At 39.5% G+C, this 22465-nt stretch overlaps 1 protein-coding gene across 6 annotated transcripts in view; it reads right to left on the reverse strand.

Annotated features, from left to right (window-relative positions):
* LOC132816471 (spermatogenesis-associated protein 13-like) overlaps positions 1-22465 on the reverse strand; it is a 241377-nt gene that overhangs the window by 177848 nt on the left and 41064 nt on the right. Inside the window, exon 2 of one of the 6 annotated variants that reach the window (XM_060826095.1) lies at positions 20078-20113. The exons of the other annotated variants lie outside the window; for them this stretch is intronic. Within the exon in view, the coding sequence (XP_060682078.1) occupies positions 20078-20113 (36 nt within the window). The remainder of the gene's footprint in view (positions 1-20077; positions 20114-22465) is intronic. 6 annotated transcript variants of the gene reach the window in all.

The following is a 22465-nucleotide window of genomic DNA, read 5'->3' on the forward strand; positions in this document are numbered from 1 at the left end:
CAAGGAATCAGTAACACTGCATCTTATTGGTTCTCTTGAGAGTCACTCAAGTGGGTGGCAATAGTACGAATCCAGGTGTCGTAGTCCATGTACATACCACCAATACAGGTGCAAAGAGGTTCTGCTGAGGAAGTATGAGCAGCTAGAGGCTAAAATGAAACTGCAGAACCATGTGAAGTTATTAACACTTTAATTCTCTTCCCTTTGAGATAGTTGTGGAATAAGTTAAGATTCTCCCTAATCTTATCTGCCAGTGTTATTTCATGGCTCCACTGCTTTCCTAAATGCTTCAAGATCCCCCAACACTTTATATACTGCTCTAGGGCCTCTGTTGATTTGCTCTTTTTGTATTTGCTGTACGTCTGTTTTCCTTCTTATCTAGTTCTTAACATTCCTAGATTTTCAAGGTTCTTTGGACTTGTTCCCATCTCGGTCATATGTAGGAACAACATGTTGGGCCTGTACTCTCTCCAATTCATTTCTGAAAGCCTCTTACTGTTCTGCTGTATATTTACCCTCCAGTAGCTGTTCCCAGTCTACTTTGGCCAGATCTTGCCTTATTTTGATACAAATCTGCCTTCCCCAAGCCAAACCCCTTTTTTGCAGATCATCTTTTTCATTTGCCAGAACAAACTTAGAAGTACATTGTTGTGGTCACCCCAACACCAAAATGCTCTGTCATCACCATCTTAAATCAGCAGTCCAGCTTCATTACCCAACTGTTATATCCAATACTCCACTCTCCTTTGTAGGACCTTCTAAATGTTGATATAAAAAAAAATTGCTGAATAAATTTAACAGCTTCATTTGTAGACTCTTCCAAGATATCATCCCTCATTACTGAAGTCACTGATTCCTTTTACACTCTCCTCTGTCCTGTCTGAAGATGCTATATGTCGAAATGTTGAGTTGTCCGTCCTGTCCCTTGCTCAACCACATCCCTGATGGCAACAATATCACAATTCCACATGTCAAACCACACTTAACCCAGGGTAACTATGATATCCCTTGCATTAAATGTAAACCCTCTAGGTAAAAAGATTTGCCTCAAATCCCCTCTTAAACCTTCTCACCTTTAAAATTTTGCTATCTGGTTACTGAACCCACTGCAGGGAATTTTTATTCGCCCTGTATACCCAGTCTTTGTCACTTAGAAAACTTTGTACACCACAAATCAGATTTCACCTCAGCATGCTTTGCACCAAGGAAAATAACCCCAAACTAATTAGTCTTTGTCCATAGGTGAGTCACCCCAGCCAACCTGGTGATGATCTTTTGCACTCTCTGTAATGCAATCACATCCTTTTTATAGTATGATGACCAGAATTACACACATTACTCCAGCTGTGGCTTAATTGTTATATACATCTCCATCATAACCACTTTGCTCTTGTATTCAATGCCTTGACTAATGGAGTATTTCATATGTCTCCTTAACCAACAAGGTATGATCTCATTCAAATTTAAATAACACTCACCAGGGAGTGGCAGGGTGCATGCCCTTCACTGGCTGGTGAGTCTAAAACCAAAAAGTCATTACCTCAGATAAGGGGTTGGCCATTTAAGACTGAGAAGAGGAGGAATTTCTTCAGAGGCGGCAATCTATGAATTCTCTGCCCTAGGGATCTGTGCAAGCTCAACCACTGAGTTTGTTCAAGACAGAAAAACCAATAGGATTTCTGAATATTAATGACAACAGGGAATAAAGAGTGTGAGAAAGCAGCATTAAGGGAGATGCTCATCCACAAACTAACTGAGGAGATTGACAGGCTAAATGATCAACTACAGTTCCTAAGCTCCAAAGAAAAGGGAGGTTAAGTGGAAGGGAATTCCAGAGTTTAGGGCCTGAGGTGGTGAAGAAACAGTCACCAATAGTGGATGAATCAAAGTAAGGGGTCCGCAAGAGGCCAGAGTTAGATGAGTGCAGTTCTTTGTATTGTTATCGGTTGGAAGGGATCACAGGCAGGGAGGGGAAGACCATGGAGGAGTTCTGAATGCCTTCTATTCAGGTGCTGTCCATCGTTGCTAATCAGGTCACATCCTCAAAATCAAAACTCTTGACATCATTATTCGCACATCCTTAACTTCCTCCAAAATTGGACATATTGTCCTCGACCAAATTCCCTATGAATTCCTGTTTAAACCCCTCCAATCAGGTTTCCATCCTGCCAAGTATTGAAATAGGTCCATATGACTGTGCCAAAAGTAAACAATCCCTCCTTATCCTTCTGGATTGGTCTGCAGCCTTTGACATAATTGACCACAACATAATTTTTCAAAATATTTTACACCATTGTCCAGCTAGATAGGGCTGTTTTCACTTGGTTCCATTTCATATAATCATATCCGGAGTATCACTTGAAGTGGCTTCTCTTGCTGTTCCTGCACCATTACCAGAGAGCCCCTTAAGGATCTATTCTTGATCCTCATCCATAACTCATGCATTCCTGTCCCTAGAGGACATATTCTAAAAGCACAATGCTCATTATTTTCACAAACATGTAGACAACATTCAGCTCTAAGTAATCACCTTTCTAGACTCCTTCATATTGCATTTTCATACGGCTATTCAGACATTCAAAACTGAATGAGCAGAAATTTCCTCTAATTTGTAATAGTGTGGCTATGTGGTCTAAAGTTCTGACTCATATTAGAGTTAAATAGGACAGCAAAATTCTCAACAAGCTGGTTCAGCATCAGAAATAACCAGATAGGGATATTTAATGTGCAGTAAGGGAATGGCATTTGAGTGAGTTAGGACAAAAGTAAAGACTTCAGTCTCTCCAACAATTTCCCTTTAAGTAAAAGCTAGTTGTCTGGTGATTTGTAGTCATGCACAATAACTAAAAAAAAGACTTCAGGGCAACCCAAAGCATTCCATTATTAATCATGATCATTATTAATGACAATAAAATCAAAAATAAAAATTTTGTTTTCTGAAGTGCAATCATTGTTGGCATAGGTTTAATGTGTAAATGCGGTTGAATAAAAGGTGGTAGTAACAGAGCCACACTAAAACAGGAAAGCCTTGTCAGCTTCCAGCTTGAGCAAACCAATCACAGGACAAGTTGATTTCTGATACCTTCACTATCAAACAGACTGCTGATACTAATGTTTCATCTTGGATAAGACTACTTATCAGTGCCTCCAATCAAAACAAAAAAAGTATTTACTGTTATTCACTCCTAATACCACCTCAACATCCAAATTATTTTAATATCAATTACATGCTTTTCAAGTATGCTAAGTGCAGCAAAGTTGGAAATGCAGGCAGCAAATTTACTCATAGCCAACGCCCCAAAAACAGCAATGCAATTTAAACCAGATAATCTGCTTTTACAATGTTAAGAGAGAGATACCTATTGACCAAAACATGAGTGAGAACTCCCTTCCATTTCTTCCAAGTAATACCATGAGATATACACGATCCATGTAAGAAGAGATGGGGTCTTTTAGTGTTACATCCAAAAATCAGCATCTTCAGCAATGCAGCGCATCCTCTCTACTGTATACTTTCAGCCTGGAATTTTAGACTCAAGTGTCCGAATCAGAATTTTGATATTTGCTGCAGAGAAGAGAATGCTACCAACTGAGCAACAGTTGATAATAAACTGGAGCCAACACTAACCATATTATGGTTTGTCAAGTTACTTATCTTTATGAAGAAAATTTTTAAAAACTTGATGTACAGTTTGTGCCAAACCAAAATGAAATCAAATCAGTCATGACCATCTTTAATACAGTGTAAATAAATTTAGGCATGCAGTCTGAATATCAAAATACTCCTCATATTTAAAAAAAAACCTAAATGTTTTCGCAAAGTGACCTTCATGATCATCCTTCAAAGTAGACTCACTACGAAGGCAGTTTAAAATATTGACATGAATCTTATCTCATTGTACCATGATTTCGTTCTTCTACAGGAGCTACATTCTATAATGTTGGACCTCTAAACATAAATCTCTCATTAATATACAATTATTTTGTCCCTTCAGCAGAGGCATCCTCCAAACAATTCTATTCAGATGTTTTAGCCAGATCATGCAATTCTTCTTGCTGTTTAAAAGAACTGTCATTTAGTTTAACTGACTGACATACTTTTGTGAAAAAACGAACAGCACTTCTACAAACTACACATATGCAAAAAATGTCTCATCATCTTATAAATCAGCAATGTCTTCACTACGATCACGATCTTAAATTGCCAGATATGATCTGGGATATCTTGCACAGAATCACTGCCACTAACTCTTGCTGGTACTAGTTTAGACTACTGGTACCAATGTCGAGAAGGATGCCAGCATGTTAACACTTGGCAGAAGAGAAGTTTGGTTTTAGTTAAACAGAAGGGTTCATTGCATATCACAGAAATTAGAAAGACAAGATCGTCTCGTGTGAGAGACAGGCACAACTTAAGAGTAAATACATATTACTACTACAACATTGGTTGCATATTGTTGAAGAGCACATAGAGAACTCACAACTCTAGTTAGCTTCTCCCAGAAATAATTCTTCATATCCTGATAGGTAAACCTTACCTTATAATTTCCAATAACTCTTCAGATCCTAACTGTATTATAGTAACATTGATTAATCTTAAACAAAGACACGAGAAGTATAGTAATATAACGTTCATATAGAACATCCACACAATGACTCGTCCTTATCATCATGCGCATTCTGTACAAGATAGTTACCATAATTAGCTTAGAAATTAATATCTTCCGCTAAAATGGGCATTCACGCCTCAAATCTATCCATACCATCACAAAGCCGACACAGATTACATTATTCCTTCCTTTAAAAGGATGTACTAGAGGGAGAATGGACAGAACATCAATTTCACCTCTAAAATTCACAATTCAGAAAACAAATAGACAACACCAATTCATTCGCCGTTCAAGAAAGTTTAATTTATTTGCCAAACGCACAAGAATGATGTTCAGACTCTGGTCGAACTGCAAGAAAAGACTTTCCTCGTGCAGCAGCCATTTTACAAAGCTTCATTTGGAAGTGAAAGCCAAACAGCCCTCATAAAAAGCCTTTTTAAAAAGGAATGATCCTCAGTATTATAATCACGAAAGCCAATTCAAATGGATAGCCAATTGTGTTTAGGCTGACATTTATGTAGAGTGAAACAATGTAACCATACACCCCTAAGTTAACTACATACAAGTTTCAGAAAACATCAGCTTAAATAAAAAAAAACCTTTACTGAAACAACCGGTATATGATTAAACACAACTGATATGCCAATAACAATAAGGATCTGACTATCACTTGCAATGTCAGCATTGTCTCACCCTAGTTGCCCTGAAAAGATGGTGGGCAGGTCTTCTAGAAATGTAGCAATATGGAGATGGAACATATCATAATGTACAGAACTATCATTTCATGATGACTGATCTGCTCAGACATCAATGAGTTTTTTGTCAAATTCTATTCAAGATTGAACCTTTAAAGGCAAAGCATTAGAAGCAAAACAGAAGAAATTTGAAAAGGAGATCAAGACAACCTCAGAAGTATACCCTATATGAAGTGGTAAAATAAAAAAAAGTTTGCCCAGAATTAAAGAGAGAAAACAAAATGGGAGGATAGAGGTGGTTCAGATTCAAACTGGTAAAGGGGAACTTAAACTGATCTTAGAAAAAAAGGGAACCACACATGGAATAGCTTCCAGATACAGTAGACAAAAACCTGAGAATCATTAAAGACAAAAAGTCCTGGAATCATTTAAGTAATAGCTGCAAGCTGTGAGATAGGCAACTTCAGACTTTCTGGATGAGTGAGTTAAAATGGTCTCTCCAACCACATTGATCTTATAATTATGAAAAAAGGATGAGCTTTTGAAACCTAATAGTTCTTTTCACGCATTAAAGAGATATAGGCATAGCTAACAATAATAAAAAGCTACATTTTGCTTTTAATTAGCAAAACCAAAATGAAGTTGAAAGAATCATTTCCAGACAAGGTAAAGGCAGTTCAAGTTAGACAACATTTTGTATTTTCTATAAGAAATCAATATGCAAAACCTATAATGAAGACCAAACTTTAATGGAAATGAATATTACCACCATTGAGGGTTTATTTGGTTAATGCACTCACCACAACTAAGCAAAATAATGAGGCATCATCAAGGTAGCTTTCTCCATCTGCATTATACAGTCATTTGGCAGTTAAACTCTGTTACTGATAGCAGTGTCTCAATTTTGCAAGCTTAAAAAAGCAGATCCCCTCTAGTTTATACTGGTCTTCATAAATTGTGTACTATCAAGACAAGCAATTCAAACCTTTGAGAGTTTTGTAGAAACTTATTTGAGCAAAAGTAAAATACTGCAGATTCTGAAAATTGGAATTGAAAAGAAAGTGCTGGAGAAATTCAGCAAATCTGATGAATCCTTAGAAATGTATAAAGGCAGTAGGAGTATACTTGAAAGAAATCAGGAGGGCAAAATGGGGACATGAGATAGCTTTGGCAAAGAGTGTCAAGAAGAATCCAAAGGGTTTTCACAAATACATTAAGACAAAAGGGTAACTAGGGAGAAAATAGGGCCCCTCAAAAGATCAGTAAGGAGGCCTTTGTGTGGAGCTGCAGAAAATGGGGGAAGATGCTAAATGAGTATTTTGTATCAATATTTACTGTGAAAAAGGACATGGAAGATACAGAATGTAGGGTAATAGATGGTGTCCATATTACAAAGGAGGAAGTGCTGGATGTCTTCAAACACAAAGTGGATAAATCCCCAGGACCTGATCAGGTGTACCCTAGAACTCTGTGGGAAGCTAGGGAACTGATTGCTGGGTCTCTTACTGAGATATTTGTATCATTGATAATTACAGGTGAAATGCCAGAAGACTGGAGGTTGGCTAACATGATGCCACTGCTTAAGAAGGGTGGTAAGAACAAGCCAGGGAACTATAGACCAGTGAGCCTGATGTTGGTGGTGGGCAGGTTGTTGGAGGGCATCCTGACAGATAGGATGTACATGTATTTAGAAAGGGCAAGGATTGATTATGATAGTCAATATGGCTTTGTGCGTGGGAAATCATGTCTCTCAAACTTGATTGAGTTTTTTGAAGAAGTAACAAAGAGGATTGATAAGTGCAGAGCAGTAGATGTGATCTGTATGAATTTCAGTAAGGCGTTCAACAAGGTCCCCATGGGAGACTGGTTAGCAAGGTTAGATGTCATGGAATACAGGGAGAACTAGCCATTTGGATACAAAACTGGCTCAAAAAGGTGGAAGACAGATGGTGGTGGTGTTGGTGGAGGGTTGTTTTTTTTAGACTGGAGGCCTGTGACTAGTGGAGTGCCACAAGGATTGGTGCTAGGGACACTACTTTTCATCATTTATATAAAATGATTTGGATGCGAACATAAGAGTTAGAGTCAGCAAGTTTGCTGATGACACCAAAATTGGAGGTGTAGTGGACAGCAAAGAAGGTTCCCTTAGATTACAACAGGATCTGGACCAACGGGCCAATGGGCTGAGGAGTGGCAAATGGAGTTTAATTCAGATAAATGAGAGATGCTGCATTTTGGAAAGGCAAATCTTAGCTGGAACTATACACTTAATGGTAAGGTCCTAGGGAGTGTTGCTGAACAAAGAGACCTTGGAGTGCAGGTTCATAGCTCCTTGAAAGGTAGATAGGATAGTGAAGGTGGTGTTTGGTATGTTTTCCTTTATTGGTCAGAGTATTGAATACAGGAGTTAGGAGGTCATGTTGCTGCTGTACAGGACATTGGTTAGGCCACTGTTGGAATATTGCTTGCAATTCTGGTCTCCTTCCTATCGGAAAGAAGTTGCGAAACTTGAAAGGGTTCAGAAAAGATTTACAAGGATGTTGTCAGGGTTGGAGGATTTGAACTACAGGGAGAGGTTGAAAAGGCTAGGGCTGTTTTCCCTGGAACGTCAGAGGCCGAGGGGTAACCTAGCTTCTGGATCTTTGAGAACGTTTCTACACTTCCCTTTACATCACTTCAAAATATAACATTTTCTGAATAAAAAGGTCCTCTGTTGCTTAATTACTTCATCTACTACTTCTTTCAATAGGTCCTTCTCCTTTTGGAAAGCAGGGAAGTAACGAATACATGTATCATGTTTGGACATTATTTGGCCGACAGATACAAAAGCAAAACATTCAAGTGGCTGAAATCTGGAATTTATACAGAAAATAAGAGGTCAGCTAGCATATTAAGAAACAGTTAATGTTTCAGGGTAACGACCTTTCATGAGAACAATCATTCAGGCCTTTCATTAAAATTATAGACTCCCTGACAACGGCAACAGAATGAATGGAGATAACACGGTCACCCTTTTATGACTAAGGCCTCTAACTCAATAGTAAATTGCAATATATTAGCACAGTTGTATACTATGAATTTTTCTGATCAAAACTTCCTGACTTTCAGTCCTTCCTTACATGTAATCTATAGCACAAACAAACCATTACTTCTTAGATTCAAGTACGCTGTCTTCCATTCTATTTGCGTCTTTTCAACCTGCCCCATACTTCTTACCTTTCCTGCCACATACAAACATTAAGTTTCCCCTAAATGTGTCAATGTGATCTGTTTCAGTGACCTCTAGCTATCGCTGCAGACAAATTTCAATTACAGGTATGCAATCCTTTATCTGAAATCTGAAGCTTTTTTGGGAGTTCTTTTCTCCATATCAAGGTTGTTTGGCGTGCAAACAGTTAACCCAACTCCACACACACTTGACCCACATCACTCAGATGCGACATGGGGACATGACCTAGCACTGGCAGGTATCAAGTGTGTCTCAGAGCTCATAGTACTCAGAGGTGAGTCTGCTGTAAGATTTAATTTCACTGTTAAACTGTCACTTATTCAGAAATCCAAAAAATTGCAAATTCTGAAAGCCAGCTGGTGTCAAGGGATTTGGATAATGTATCGTGTCCGAGTACTACGTATCCATCACTTCACACAGATGCTGGCAAGAATCTGCTTTGTCTACTCCTTTTGGCAGCACAATACATGGTCCACAGTGTAAAGAAATTTCCCCCCAAAAAATGTTTAAATTTGGCCTATTGTGCCCCCTTATTCTGAATAAAACTTTCATGTTCAACCCCTTTACAACTGGCACTGACCGACACCCACGGTTTGACACTGACCGCTGTCCACATTGAGGTACTACTTTGGACACAGAGTCCAAAGATGTACAGGTTAGATGAATTGGCCATGCTAAATTGCCTGTAGTGTTAGGTGCATTCGTCAGGGGTAAATGCAGGGGAACAGGTCTGGGTGGGTTACTCTTCGGAGGGTTAGTGTGGACTTGTTGGGCCAAAGGGCCTGTTTCCACACTGTTGGGAATCTAGTCTAATTGCAGCTTACACCAGATTTCTGTTCTTCCCCTCAAAAGCCAGATAAAAGAATATCAGCCTACTCAATCTTCACTAATAGTTACTGTACTTCCTCAGTTCTGGTAAATTGTTTCTGCACTCAGCTACAATTTGTTTGTAGAAGACAGGCCACCAATGTGGAATACTAAAATAAGCATCATCTATTCAATAAATTGATTGCTAAGGGAATGAAGGGTTAAGGAAGAAGTCAGGAGAATGGGGTCGAGAAGCATATTGGTCATAATCAAATGGCAGAGTGGTTGCAATTTGAAGTGGGCTAAATGATCTAATTCAGATCATATATATATCTGGTTACCTCAATTGTTCATATTTTAGTCCTATAAGCATGAAGTGCATTGCTATTTTCACATTCCCATGTCTCTATTCACTTGCATACCTACATTTTGCTATTAACTTGCAGTAAGAAACACTGATGCAGCAGGGAAAAAAACTTAAAATGCTTTTTCTTTGAAAGTAAGCAGTGAATAGGAGTGAGGACTTTAAAACAATGACTAAAGGAAAAATGCTGGATAAATAAAATTGCTAATGTAACATACTTATTCAAGAAAGGAAGAGTGTCTGCGTGGGTTTCCTCCGGGTGCTCCGGTTTCCTCCCACAATCCAAAGATGTGCGGGTCAGGTGAATTGGCCATGCTAAATTGCCCGTAGTGTTAGGTAAGGGGCAAATGTAGGGGTATGGGTGGGTTGCGCTTTGGCGGGTCGGTGTGGACTTGTTGGGCCGAAGGGCCTGTTTCCACACTAAGTAATCTAATGTAATACAGAAAGTCAGGAACCATACACATTGACCTAAAGTCTGTCATAGGGAAATTCCAAGAATCCATCAAAAATGGGAGGTTGGAACAGGATACTTGGAAAATCATCCTGTGGTCAGGCAGATGGAATGTAACTAAGAAAGAGAAATAGTACTTGTCACATGTTTAGAGTTCTTTAAGGAAGGAACAAGCAAGATGGACAAAGGGGAAATCTGTAAATGTGGCATCCTTGAATTTCCAAAAGACATTCAACAAGCTACCACTAAGACTGCCACATAAGATATGAACATAGTGTGCATGGAAGAGGGGGCGTAAATGTGTTATGGACAGACCAAAACCCTTCAAAACATTCAGAAGGCAAATAATTGATTTGGTTAAGAATATGGTAGGGATGATTAGTAAGTTTGCAGATAACACCAAATTGGTGGTATAGTGGACATTGAAGGTGGTTACTAAAGATTACAGAAAGATCTTGACCAATTGGGTCATTGGGCTGAGGAGTTACAAATTGAGTTTACTTTGGATAAACGAGAGGTATCGCATTTTTGGTAGAACAAACAAGAACAGGATTTATACAGTTAATGGGAGAGCTCTAAGCAGTGTTGTAGAACAGAGAGACATTAGGATTCAAGTACATAATTCTTTGAAATGTGCATCACGGCCGACAGGGTAGTTAAAATAGCGTTTGGCATGCTTCCCCTCATTGCTCAAACTATTGAGTATAGGAATTGGGACGAATATTATGGTTGTACAGGATGTTGGACTGACTTTTTTTTTGAGTACTGTGTGCAGTTCTGGTGATTCTGTTCTAGGAAGGACCTTATTAAATTGGAGGGGTTCAGGAAGGAAAGATTTGCCAGGAAGGAAGGGTTTGAGTTATAAAAGTAGAAAGGCGGAGACCTTTTTCTTTTTTTAAACTGGAGCATAGAAGGTGGAGGGCTGACCTTATTGAAATTTATAAAATCATGAGGGGCATAGATAAGGTGAATAGTAAATGTCTTTTCCCTATGATGGGGGAGTTCAAAACTAGGGGGAATATTTTTAAGGAGAGAGGGGAGAAAGATTTTAAGGCATGAGAAGCAACTTTATTTTTTACACAATGGTTTGTTTGTGGAATGAACTGCCAGAGGAAGTGGTCCTAACTGGTACAATTACAACATTTAAAACACTTTTGGATTAATACATAAATAGGATAAGGTTTGAAGGGATATGGATCAGGCACAGGCAGGTGCAACTAGTTTAGTTAACATGGCTGGACCAAAGGGTCTATTTCCATGCTGTATGACCACGACTCTAGTCTGGCTCGTGTGTCACTCCAGACCCACAGCAATGCAGTCGACTGAACTGCCCTCTAACAGCCAAACAACCCACTGAATTGTATACAAGCCACCTAAAAAATCTGTACCTACAATTTTATTCATTATGCTCAGTACATATACACACATGACTTAACCCTGATTTAGACTTCATTATTTTCTTACTCTGACTGTACCTATTAATTTCCTCACATCTGTTTATTTAAACGGATAGTTTAAATGCAACAGGGAAATTCCAGCTCTTTTTGGATACTTTCCTGAAACTCAACCTTTCTGGATTGTGAGGATTCCCTCGGAATACCTTTTGGCACCTTTCTCAGCTTGTCACTCTGTTGAAGCTTAGTTTCAGAATTCTGTCTGATGCCCCCAGAAAGATGAAGTAATAGTGGCACAAAACTGATCGGATACTTTTTTTTTAAAATGCTGATCAGCAGCAACATTGAGCTGGAGTTACTGGTTAGAGAATCAGCAACATGATCTATCTTTTCCTCTCCCTGACCTATTGGTGCAGGGAGGAATTAAAGATTCTTGATGCTGAGACCAGTTAACTAAGTATCAACCAGGAATCAAAATTGGAGACTTCACTTGTTATATAATCTTGAACATTTGCTCTGCAAAGCATTGCAAATTCCCCATTTTTATCTTCTGACTATTTCAGATGCCTTGAGAACCTACAACAGTTATTCACCCTGTCCAGATTGGCATGACCACAATAATATTTCATCTCAAGTCTGGGGTACTCTCACCAAAACAAAATAGCTGCTCACCTTAGAAGTGTTATTAAATATAATACAGATTTCAGGCACCAAGTACGTCAATTTCTAAGTATACATTTGTGGGGTGAATTTGTACTTGCAGAGTTACATTGTACTTTGCTCAATAAGCACGAATTCATGTAAAACTCCTGTCTCACTTTTTAGATTAGAATCAATCTAAACATCATGGCAGACAGAGAACACCTTCAACATATTGTCTAGCTAACAATTGTTACAGTTAACCTGAGAATGCCACTTTTAAAAAAGGTTTTGTGATTTACACATGAAAGAAGTGAAACTATAATGGTATTTGAACAGATGAAAGACACTCAACAGATAATCAGTTACATCACACTGTAAACTTTTGCTATAAATTCTGTGCCTTAGAATTGTATTCTCCACAATCACCTGATGAAGGAGCGTTGCTCCGAAAGCTAGTGTGTTTCCAATTAAACCTGTTGGACTATAACCTGGTGTTGTATGATTTTTTAAACTTTGTACACCCCAGTCCATCACCAGCATCTCTAAATTATGCCAGATAAAAAGTGTTGGGTAACTATAACCATAGCCCAAAATTGTCAGGGAAGTTAAATGACCAAAGTATTGATGACTTTCACTGAACTACTCTCAGCTACAGACAGAATTGAAGTCTTGTTTGATTTTAACATTTTCATGGAAAAACTACAATTTTAATTAGAATTTCATAGAAGATTCATAATTTCATTGGAAATTTTCACCAAAGCAATGTCAGCAATTCAACTGATTTACTCAACATATCAGTTGAAAGAAGTTTCATTTCTTAATATCAGATTACTAAATAACCAACAATAAAAAGTACTTTCTGCAAATTAAAAATAAATATTTCACATTGGCAATGTTCACATCTATTTGAGTGAATTGGCTGTTAATACTCTTACTAAAAAAATTTTAAACCAAGTCTTTTGGAAGATCTGGTGACTTTATAAATGCTAAAAATCAACTACATTCAGTAGAGTTGTTTTATGTTAACATGCACAGTAATAATGGAACCATGATGAACAGCTATGGTACGTGGGCATCACTAGCAAGGCAAATATTTGCTGCCATCCCCAATTGCCCCTTTAACAAACTAGCTCACTCAATGCAATTTAACAAAATCAACATTGCCAAGGGTCTGCAGTCAAGTATAGTTAAGTGCTGTAGATTTTATTTCCTAATAAGGACTTGTGAACCAGTTGGCTTTTATAGTTATCCATAATCGCTTCAGTTACCATTATTTAGACTAAATTTCAACTTCACATTTATTGGTTGAATTTAAATTCTAACAGCGGATTTGAAACTGGATAAGCATGGGTTTCTGGATGACTAGTAGAGGGACAATACCATGACACCATCATCATGGGTATAATTTATGGCTGAGGTCAGAAATTTACACGAAAACCTATTTCAAATTTGAACTTTCTTTGGAGACTTCTGGGATGGTTGGACGTTCAAATAAATGTGGCTTGATTTTCTGAAATTAAAAACTGAAAACAATGGAAGTTGCTATATAACAACATGTACAGGACAGAAACAGACAAGTACTCATTTGTTATCATTTTAATATTATCAGTTACTTCAAACTACTGCGAGAGGCAAAAGGATTGAGCAGGATAGCTTTACAAAATGGTCAGCTGCTACAGACACTTAGTTCTATATTCACAAAATTACATTCAACACAACTGACCAGTCCACTCATTGCAGTTTCAGATTTCAACAATTAGTAACATCTTGCTGCCAAACTCAAAGCAGGTCAAAAAACCACTCAGTAGACCAAAACAAACTTACTTTCAAAGTTACTTATTAGCTCCCTGAATAACTCATTTTCCTGAGTCAGCTATTCACAGAAACATGAACAATGGCATGTCCTTGGTTACTTCAATATGGTACAGAGAAATACAGCACAAATTTAAGGAACTTTTAAAGGGGCCAGTATTTTATTAGATTTCTCGACTGAAAACTTAACATAAATTACTGAACTTTGTAGATATTATGATTTCAAGATTAAATTTTTTAAATGAAACTGGAAACAGCATTAAGAGTTTAATGAGTCAGAGTCTACCAGCACAGAAGTGACCCCTTCTGCCCTTCTGTACTGACCTCTCCACATTAATCCAATTTTTCAGTACTTGACCCACAATCTTCAATGTAATTTGAGAAAGTGGGTGGGTGGATTAGTAAGTTTGCTAAAGACACAAAGGTTGATGGTGTCGTGGATAGTGTGGAGGACTGTTGCACGTTGCAATGAGACATTGACAGGATGCAAGCTGGGCTGAGAACTGGCAAATGGAGTTCAACCTGGAAAAGCGTGAAGTGATTCGCTTTGGAAGGTTGAATTTGAATGCAGAATACAGGGTTAAAAGGTAGGATTCTTGGCAGTGTGGAGAAACAGAGGGATATTGGGGTCTACGTCCATAGATCCCCAAAAGTTGCCACCCAAATTGATAGGGTTGTCAAGAAGGCATATGGTGTGTTGGCTTTCATTAGCAAGGGGATTGAGTTTGAGTTTATGAGCCACAAGGTTATGCTGCAGCTCTACAGAGCTCTGGTAAGACCACACTTGGAAGACTGTGTTCAGTTCTGGTCGCCTCATTACAGGAAGGACGTGAAAGCTTTAGAGAGGGCGCATAGGAGATTTACCAAGATGCTGCCAGGACTGGAGGGCATGTCTCATGAAGAAAGGTCAGGGAGCTAGGGCTTTTCTCGTTGGAGCTAAGGAGAATGAGAGGTGACTAGATAGAGTTGTATAAAATGATGAGAGGCATAGAGTGGATAGCCAAGGTGAAAACGTCTATACGAGGGTGCATAAATTTTAAAAGGTGATTGGAAGGAGGTTTGGGGAGATGTCAGAGGTAGGTTCTTTACACGGAATGGTGGGTGCACGGAATGCACTGCCAGCAGTGGTAGTAGAATCAGAGTCAGATACATCAGGGACATTTAAACAATTCTTGGATAGGCACATGGATGATAGCGAAATGTGGAGTAGAGTAGCACCTCAACTTACGAACTTAATCCGTTCCAGGACCCGGTTCGCGAACTGAATCAATTTTCCCATTGTTCGGATATTCAAAGCGCGCGTAGCAAAGCAGAACAATGACAATGAAACCTTTTTGGATTCGTACCTTGAATTTCATACGGACGTCGAAACAAAATTTTACGTACAATCCTGTTCGTAAACAGATTTGTTCATGAACGGGGTCGTTCGTATGTCGAGGCGCTACTGTATTTAGGTTTTTTTGATCTTAGAGTAAGATAAAAGGTTGGCACAACATAGAGGGCCAAAGGGCCTGTGTACTGTGCTGTACTGTTCTAAGTTCTATGTCCTAATAACATTTCAAGTGTTCATTCACATACTTGTTTAAAAAGGTTGAGAGGTTCCCTGCCTCAACTGCCCTCCCAAGCATTCCAGATTCCCACCACCCTCTGGGGTAAAAAAAAATTTCTTCAAATCCCCACAATTTTCTGCCCTTAACCCTAAGGTTATGTTTCATTATCAATCCTCCACCTAAGGTTGGAAAGTAGCTGCTTCTTATCAATCTTATACACCTCAATCAAGTCATTATTCTGCCTTCTCTGCTCCAAAGAAAACCATCCAAACCTAACCAGCTTCTATTTAGCCTCACAGCTAAAATGTTTCAACCCAGACAACAACCTAGTAAATCTTCTCTGCACTCAGTCAGATGCTATCACATCCTTTCTATAACATGGTGAACAGGACTGCATACAGTTCTTCAACTGCAGGCTAAGACAAAATTTTGTAAAGCAAACATACTTTAACAAATCCAGTAGTTCATGAAACCCCCACGGGGCTTGCATTATATACTGTACACAGAAATTCAAAGTGATAAATGCTAGCCACACGTCTAACTAAGTGAACATCAAGATCACCATATTTTAGTCTGCTGAAATTTTGTCAAACACCTTAGTTAGCTCATGTCAATTTGCCAATTCCTTAGCATCTACCTACATGCTAGAAAACAATTGGAAATTTACTCAGTCTACTCCTCAAAACAAAAAGGGCAACACATACTTCCATTCTTTAAAATGAATGGAAGAACAGGGTTTTTTTAATATTTACCCGCTCTGCATGGAACCATTAATACTGCAGTATTTTAAACATGCTCAGCCACCTAAAGAGGAGCTATAGTTCAGTATTCTTCCCCCTCTGCATCTCCAGCAGACTTCATTTTTGTTGAGATACAGGTCCTAATTACCAGACAAAAGCTGCCCCACATATTGATCAAACAATAGCCTAAAACATACTCTCAGAATTGTACCTGTCAAAGTTCCAGACATGAGTTTCACAATCTCAGAACTGGTCTTTAGTTGGGGAAGGAGTCACTGTGGAGTCCTAAAATTAACTCCAGACTATATGGAATCTCATGGCATCAAGTCAAACATGGGCAAGGAAACCTACTGCTGATTCCCAACTACTGCCACCACCTATATCCTACCATCTCAAAACACAGTTGATAAATCTCCATGCTAAATACCACATGGAGGAAGCTATGAAGATGGAAGAGCACAGAATGACTATCACCAACATAGGCTCAGCAGCATCTGCACTGGACAAGCTACCTGAATTTTAAGAGAACTGGTCCTTGGTATCAGTATGGATGTCATGGTCGAAGATACTCAAGTGCCCAAAGCCAGCGCTCTCAGATCAGGTACGATGTTGAATGTTCAAAATCAATATTAGCATTAGATAGGATGTAGCTTCTCAGGTAGGGAAAAAAGTTCTACGTTTGGGAAGATTTCTCCATTTATCTTCAGAGGGATGCAGCAGAGTTGGAATGGGTTGGTGAAAGATTCGAGTTTGAGATTGAAGTGGAGACCAATTCCTCAGTCCACTTCCGCGAAGGCAATAAACAAGGTTTGAAGAGATTGACAGGGATTTCTTGGTTCTCTCAGATTGTCAGGGACAGTTGGAGGTGACATTGCTCTACGATTAGAACATTTCTGATGGAATCTCACAGCTTTTCCATTTGTGTCCAATGGCAGCTTTAACTTCTACTACACTAGGTAGGAGTTCAAGATCATCAGTGATGTTCAGTTGAGGGCTTTCTTCAAGCACATCCTCAATGATTATACCACATTTTAGGAATTCTTTAAAAGTTCTCCCAACTTGGGGCTAATTTCTGTCTAACAAGTTTCATCTACATTCCATACCAGTTTGAGGCAAAGGGTATTGGGTTCATCTGTTGACTTGGTGGTACTGAAGAAAGTCTAGGCATCATGCTTATCAGCAAGGTGCTCCAGTTCCTCAGCTTTCTCAAGTCCACTACTGGTTCTCGATTTCCTCATTCTTCTTTCCAACTCAACTTTGCTGCTTGATGAGTTCTCTCTTCAACTTACTGCTAATGTTGCTTTACTAGACAAGGAGTGCTTTCCTCTTTTTGTCATTGAGGTCTTGGAGGATGTAGTCAGTTCCCATTAAACATCCCTTGGTGGTTCCTGGTCATGTAACAAATGGTTTCTTTACAGCATGGATGCTGGCTGTTTTCAGCTCTTTCCAGATTTCTTCCACTCCATTTAAAAAAAAGAACTGAGATTTCGGTGAAGACATTGTTGGAAGCTTGCTAGTTCACTTGGTTCTTGAAGCTGCTCAATGTTGAATTCTTTTCTGAACTGTTTTATCTTCAACTGCATTGGATGGCAATTAAAATGGACATTGAGGAGCAGATGAACTATAGGTACAACCAGTGCAGGTTGCAGGATATTGCTTTGGTAATAAGGATTAAATGACGTAGTTGAACAAGTACCATTGCTTTGATCATAGAGGCCTTGAAGTAGTCTTGAACATCCCCTTTTGGTAGAACTGTGAGAAGGCCCACATATTTGCTGAGCAAAATCCTGATAATGTGGCAAATCCTAACTCCTTTCTTTCTGATAGTTCTTTTCAGAGTCAGGTATCCTTTCCAACCCTAGCATTAAATCATCATACTTGAGGACTTCAAATCTTCCTCTGGGATGTTGGTGAGTATGGTGCCCAGCCTTCTTCACATTTGAGTAGTTTCAGCATGGGCAGTCATAACTGTTGTATGCTGGTCCATGGCACATGGCAGATGGACAATCATGAGACGATTGTTGATGCCAACGGGGAGTTCAGAGTTGCTTGATGAGTTACTTCTTGATAGTGAACCCAATTCCAAGTGTCCTGGGTTGATCCTCAGATTTTTTTCTCAGCTATCCTTCATGTCTCCTGTAGGACATCATTAATACCCCGGGGTTCATGGGCAACAAGAACAAATCTTTTTCCACATAACTGCTTTGGTCATTATCCAGGAGGGCTTGAATGTTCCAGGTTCCAATATTTAGTCTCACTTTGGTTTACAGACCACGAGTAAATGAGCCCCCAAAAGCAACTTTTCCAGTCAGGTCGGTCATGTAACAGACTACTTCTCGGGCACATTTTCTACACCCTTCCTCATGTAGGGCAAGCAGAGTGCTCTCTGAAGAGGTTGCTCAGTTTTGAAGAAAGCTGCCAAAACTGCATTCCTATTCCAAGAGTGAACAACTGAATCAAAGTCCTTTATCTACACGTCAGTCTGTACCACAGGACAGTGAGTATGGCATGCACTTGTTGGCATATGCGTTTGGGTGTTAAGGACATCTGTTACATGTGGAAACACTGTTGCACATAATCAGAGATAGTCCTTCACAAAAGGTCGATCCAATTCTATTGGTAAGGAAAGATTGACAGCTGGGGATCACCTTACTGCTAGGCTTTGTTATCACAGCCCATGATACCACACAAATATCTTCCACCTGTATCACCTTTACAGACATAGTTGGATTGTGCTTTGTCTAATGCCTCCCCTCCCATCTTTCCATTGTGGCTGGCCTTCCCAGGAGTCAAGAACTCAATGGCATCATTCTAGCATTCAATGGAACATTCAAGCTTCTCCATCACAGCAAGGTGGCAATCCACAGAAAGGCCTGGGGATCACCACTGACTAGAAACTGAACTGGAGAACCACACAAATCCTCAGGCTACAGGAAATGGTCAGAGGCGAGGAATTTTGCAGTTTGTTACTCATTTTCGATCTCCTCATTCTACAACACGATGTGTGTCAGGGGTGTGATGAATTACTGTTTGCCTGGACGTGAGTAGTGCCAAACAACACTGAAGAATCTCAAAACTATTCAGGACAAAAGTTGCCTGTTTGACTGACACCTCATATTTACCATTTACTCACTTCATCACAGTGGCAGCAGCATATACTACCTGCAAGTTGCACTGCTGTAACTCACCAACAGTACCTTCTAAACTTGCAATCTATCATCTAAAAGGACAGGGCAACAGATTCATTGGAACACCACCACAACCTGCAAAGTTCCCCTCCAAATTACACACCACCCCTCATGGTCACTGGATCAAAAGCCTGGCACTCCCTCCTAATGACTGCATTTGGAAAAAAGGACAGCTCAATACTACATTCGGCTTGACAAGTTAGAATTTAGCAGAAGAATGCCAGCCTACCTAGTATAACCCACGTCCCATGAGTGACTAACGAAAGTATTCCAGTATCCTGTCCAACAGATCATTAAATATGAACCTATTTGACTGATCTTAAACCAAATTAAATTTATTACAGAGTATGCTAATTTGACCTTTTGTTCTAACCAATTATGACATTGCAACTTAGCATCTACTGCTAATCACCATAGGCTACCTTATAGATTGTTACCCAAAACCTCCTTTGTTTTCTACACACTGTAGCTTACCTGGCACTCCCACAATATAAAAACACAAAATGATAAAAACAAAACCAGATTGGATGAAAGTATTTTTCGTTTAAAAGCAAGGAAAACTATGGTCAATAAAACTCATTTAAGTTCACCTTACCAAGTCTGGAACACTGACAGAGCGACCACTGAAACCCTGAAAGCAGAAATAGTTTGTTAGATTACCATTAAGTCTACTCGCACACAAAAAAAATCTGAACACAGTATAATGGACAACAGATTAAAAATCTGAAAAATACAAAAATTGGCTGACAGACTCCAAGATATTAAGCATTTATATATTTAAGATATATTTTTTATTTATTGAAAGAGGAAGGGTTTTAAAACTCCAAAAGATACAAAAATTATATAAATTCAACTGATTAACTCATTTCTCCAATTTGTTGCTCAAGGAGTGTTAAGATTAATAGACAGATATGGTCGAGCAAAAAAGGAACAGCTTAAAGATGGGATTAGAGGGGAAGAATATCCTAGCAGTTGTGATTTTCACTATATACAGAAAAAAAAACACTCTAATGCCTTTGATAATGAGGAATATGTGGTATTCTCAAAAACTGTTAAGCTCTGGCAAAAGCCTTCAGTATGGTGCTTCCAGTTTCTATCCCAGAATATATTTGGTTTCAGTTATGTAAACCCACCAAAATTTGAAATAATAATGAAATCATTTTACATTTTAGTACACATGAATGGAAAGCCCATGTGAGCAGCTGTGACAAAAGATTGCAACATTTGAAAATACAATGAAACTCTTTAAGGCGATTTTCTGAAGAAGTTCATATTACTAGCCAACTACCTGCAGAGATAAAATAGTGGCATTGAAATTCAAATATGCACCAGAAACTTTAGGCATACCCAAAATGGAGTCTTGGGCCTCACCTGAACACAAAGCAAGATGCGGTCAACTATCATACCTCAAGTAGCGTGCCCAATTATTGGGGATCATATATGGACTTGCTGCACTGTAGGCACTTGTGGAGTTGAAAAATATAGCAAGGTCAAGTATTGACCAATCAATAACAGCAGTGCTGCAGAACTGTGTTGTTGGGGCGGATGGGAAGAGGGCATTCCAGGTCTCATTTTTCCTCCTACTTTGCGTGTGTTATGAGCTAACTGTGCCGACTGTTGATCGGGGAGCCCATCTTTTTTTTAAAAAATTGATGACCAATTACCTTCCTTCTCTAGTCCACATCCCAGCTGATATAGTTAACATTTCTTTTGCCTAAACTATTATACACCTCCTTTAAATCCACCATCAGTTCCCTTAAAATAACCTGCTGAAAATGCGCAACAGGTCAGGCAGCATCCAAAGAGCAGCAGAATCGACGTTTCGGGCATGAACCCTTCTTCAGGAATGAGGAAAGTGTGCCAAGCAGGCTAAGATAAAAGGTAGGGAGGAGGGACTTGGAGGAGGGGCGTTGGAAATGCGATAGGTGGAAGGAGGTTAAGAGGAGGGTGATAAGGTGAGGGTGATAGGCCGAAGTGGGGGCGGGGGCAGAGAGGTCAGGAAGAAGATTGCAGGTTAGGAAGGTGGTGCTGAGTTTGAGGGTGGAGATGGCAGTTAGGGTACTGGCATGTTCCTTCTGCAGGATGACAGTTCAGGGAGACTTCCATCACCTCTGATAACTACATGTGTGGGAAATGCACCCAGCTGCAGCTCCTGGGAGATGGTATTAGAGTGCTGAGTGCATCACAGAAGAGTTTCAGTGAGGTAGCCACACCCAAGGTCCGACAGAGAATAGCTAGGTGACTACCAGAAAAGGCAAAGCGAGTAGGCAGAGATTGGCACATTCTCCTTGAAAACATTTTGGGGACTCTTTGTGGGGTGGGAATATGATGACTGTTCAGGGGAAAGCAGCAGTAGTCAGGTCAGTGGCAGTACAACAGGTTTTAGGGCATAATAGGAAAAGGGTAAAGAGATAAATAGGACATTAAGAGATAGGAGACTCGATAGTTAAGGAGACAGACAGGAGAGTCTGTGACTGCAAGTGGGAATCCAGGATGAGGGTCAAGGATGTCTCGAAGCAGCTACAGAATGTTCTCAAGGGGGAGGGCAATTAGAGAACGAGGAAAAATTTTAAAAACCAGGACCAATGGTGGTGATCTCCAGTGCCACATGGTAGTGAGGGTAAGAAAAGGAGGAAATGGCAGATGAATGTGTGGCTGAAGAATTAGTGCAGGGGACAGGAATTCAGATTCTTAGATCATGGGAATCTTTTCTGTGGCAGAGGTGACCTGCTCAAGAGGGGCAGGGTGCGCCTGAATTGGAGCAGGGGCAATACCCTGATGGCAGATTTGCTAGTGCTACAGGGGAGGGTTTAAAGATTTCTCCCCCTGCCAATCTGGTTTAACAGCAGTGAAGCAAGTGCAAGGCTGCAAGGAGAAACAGTAATCAGAAATAGCAAGCTGAAGAGACAGGTCAGGCTAGAGCACAACAGGGAGCGAAGAATACCTATTGGATTAAACTGCATATATTTCAATGCAACAGGGC

The sequence above is a fragment of the Hemiscyllium ocellatum genome, chromosome 6, assembly GCF_020745735.1.
Source record: "Hemiscyllium ocellatum isolate sHemOce1 chromosome 6, sHemOce1.pat.X.cur, whole genome shotgun sequence".
In the NCBI taxonomy this organism is placed as follows: domain Eukaryota; kingdom Metazoa; phylum Chordata; class Chondrichthyes; order Orectolobiformes; family Hemiscylliidae; genus Hemiscyllium; species Hemiscyllium ocellatum.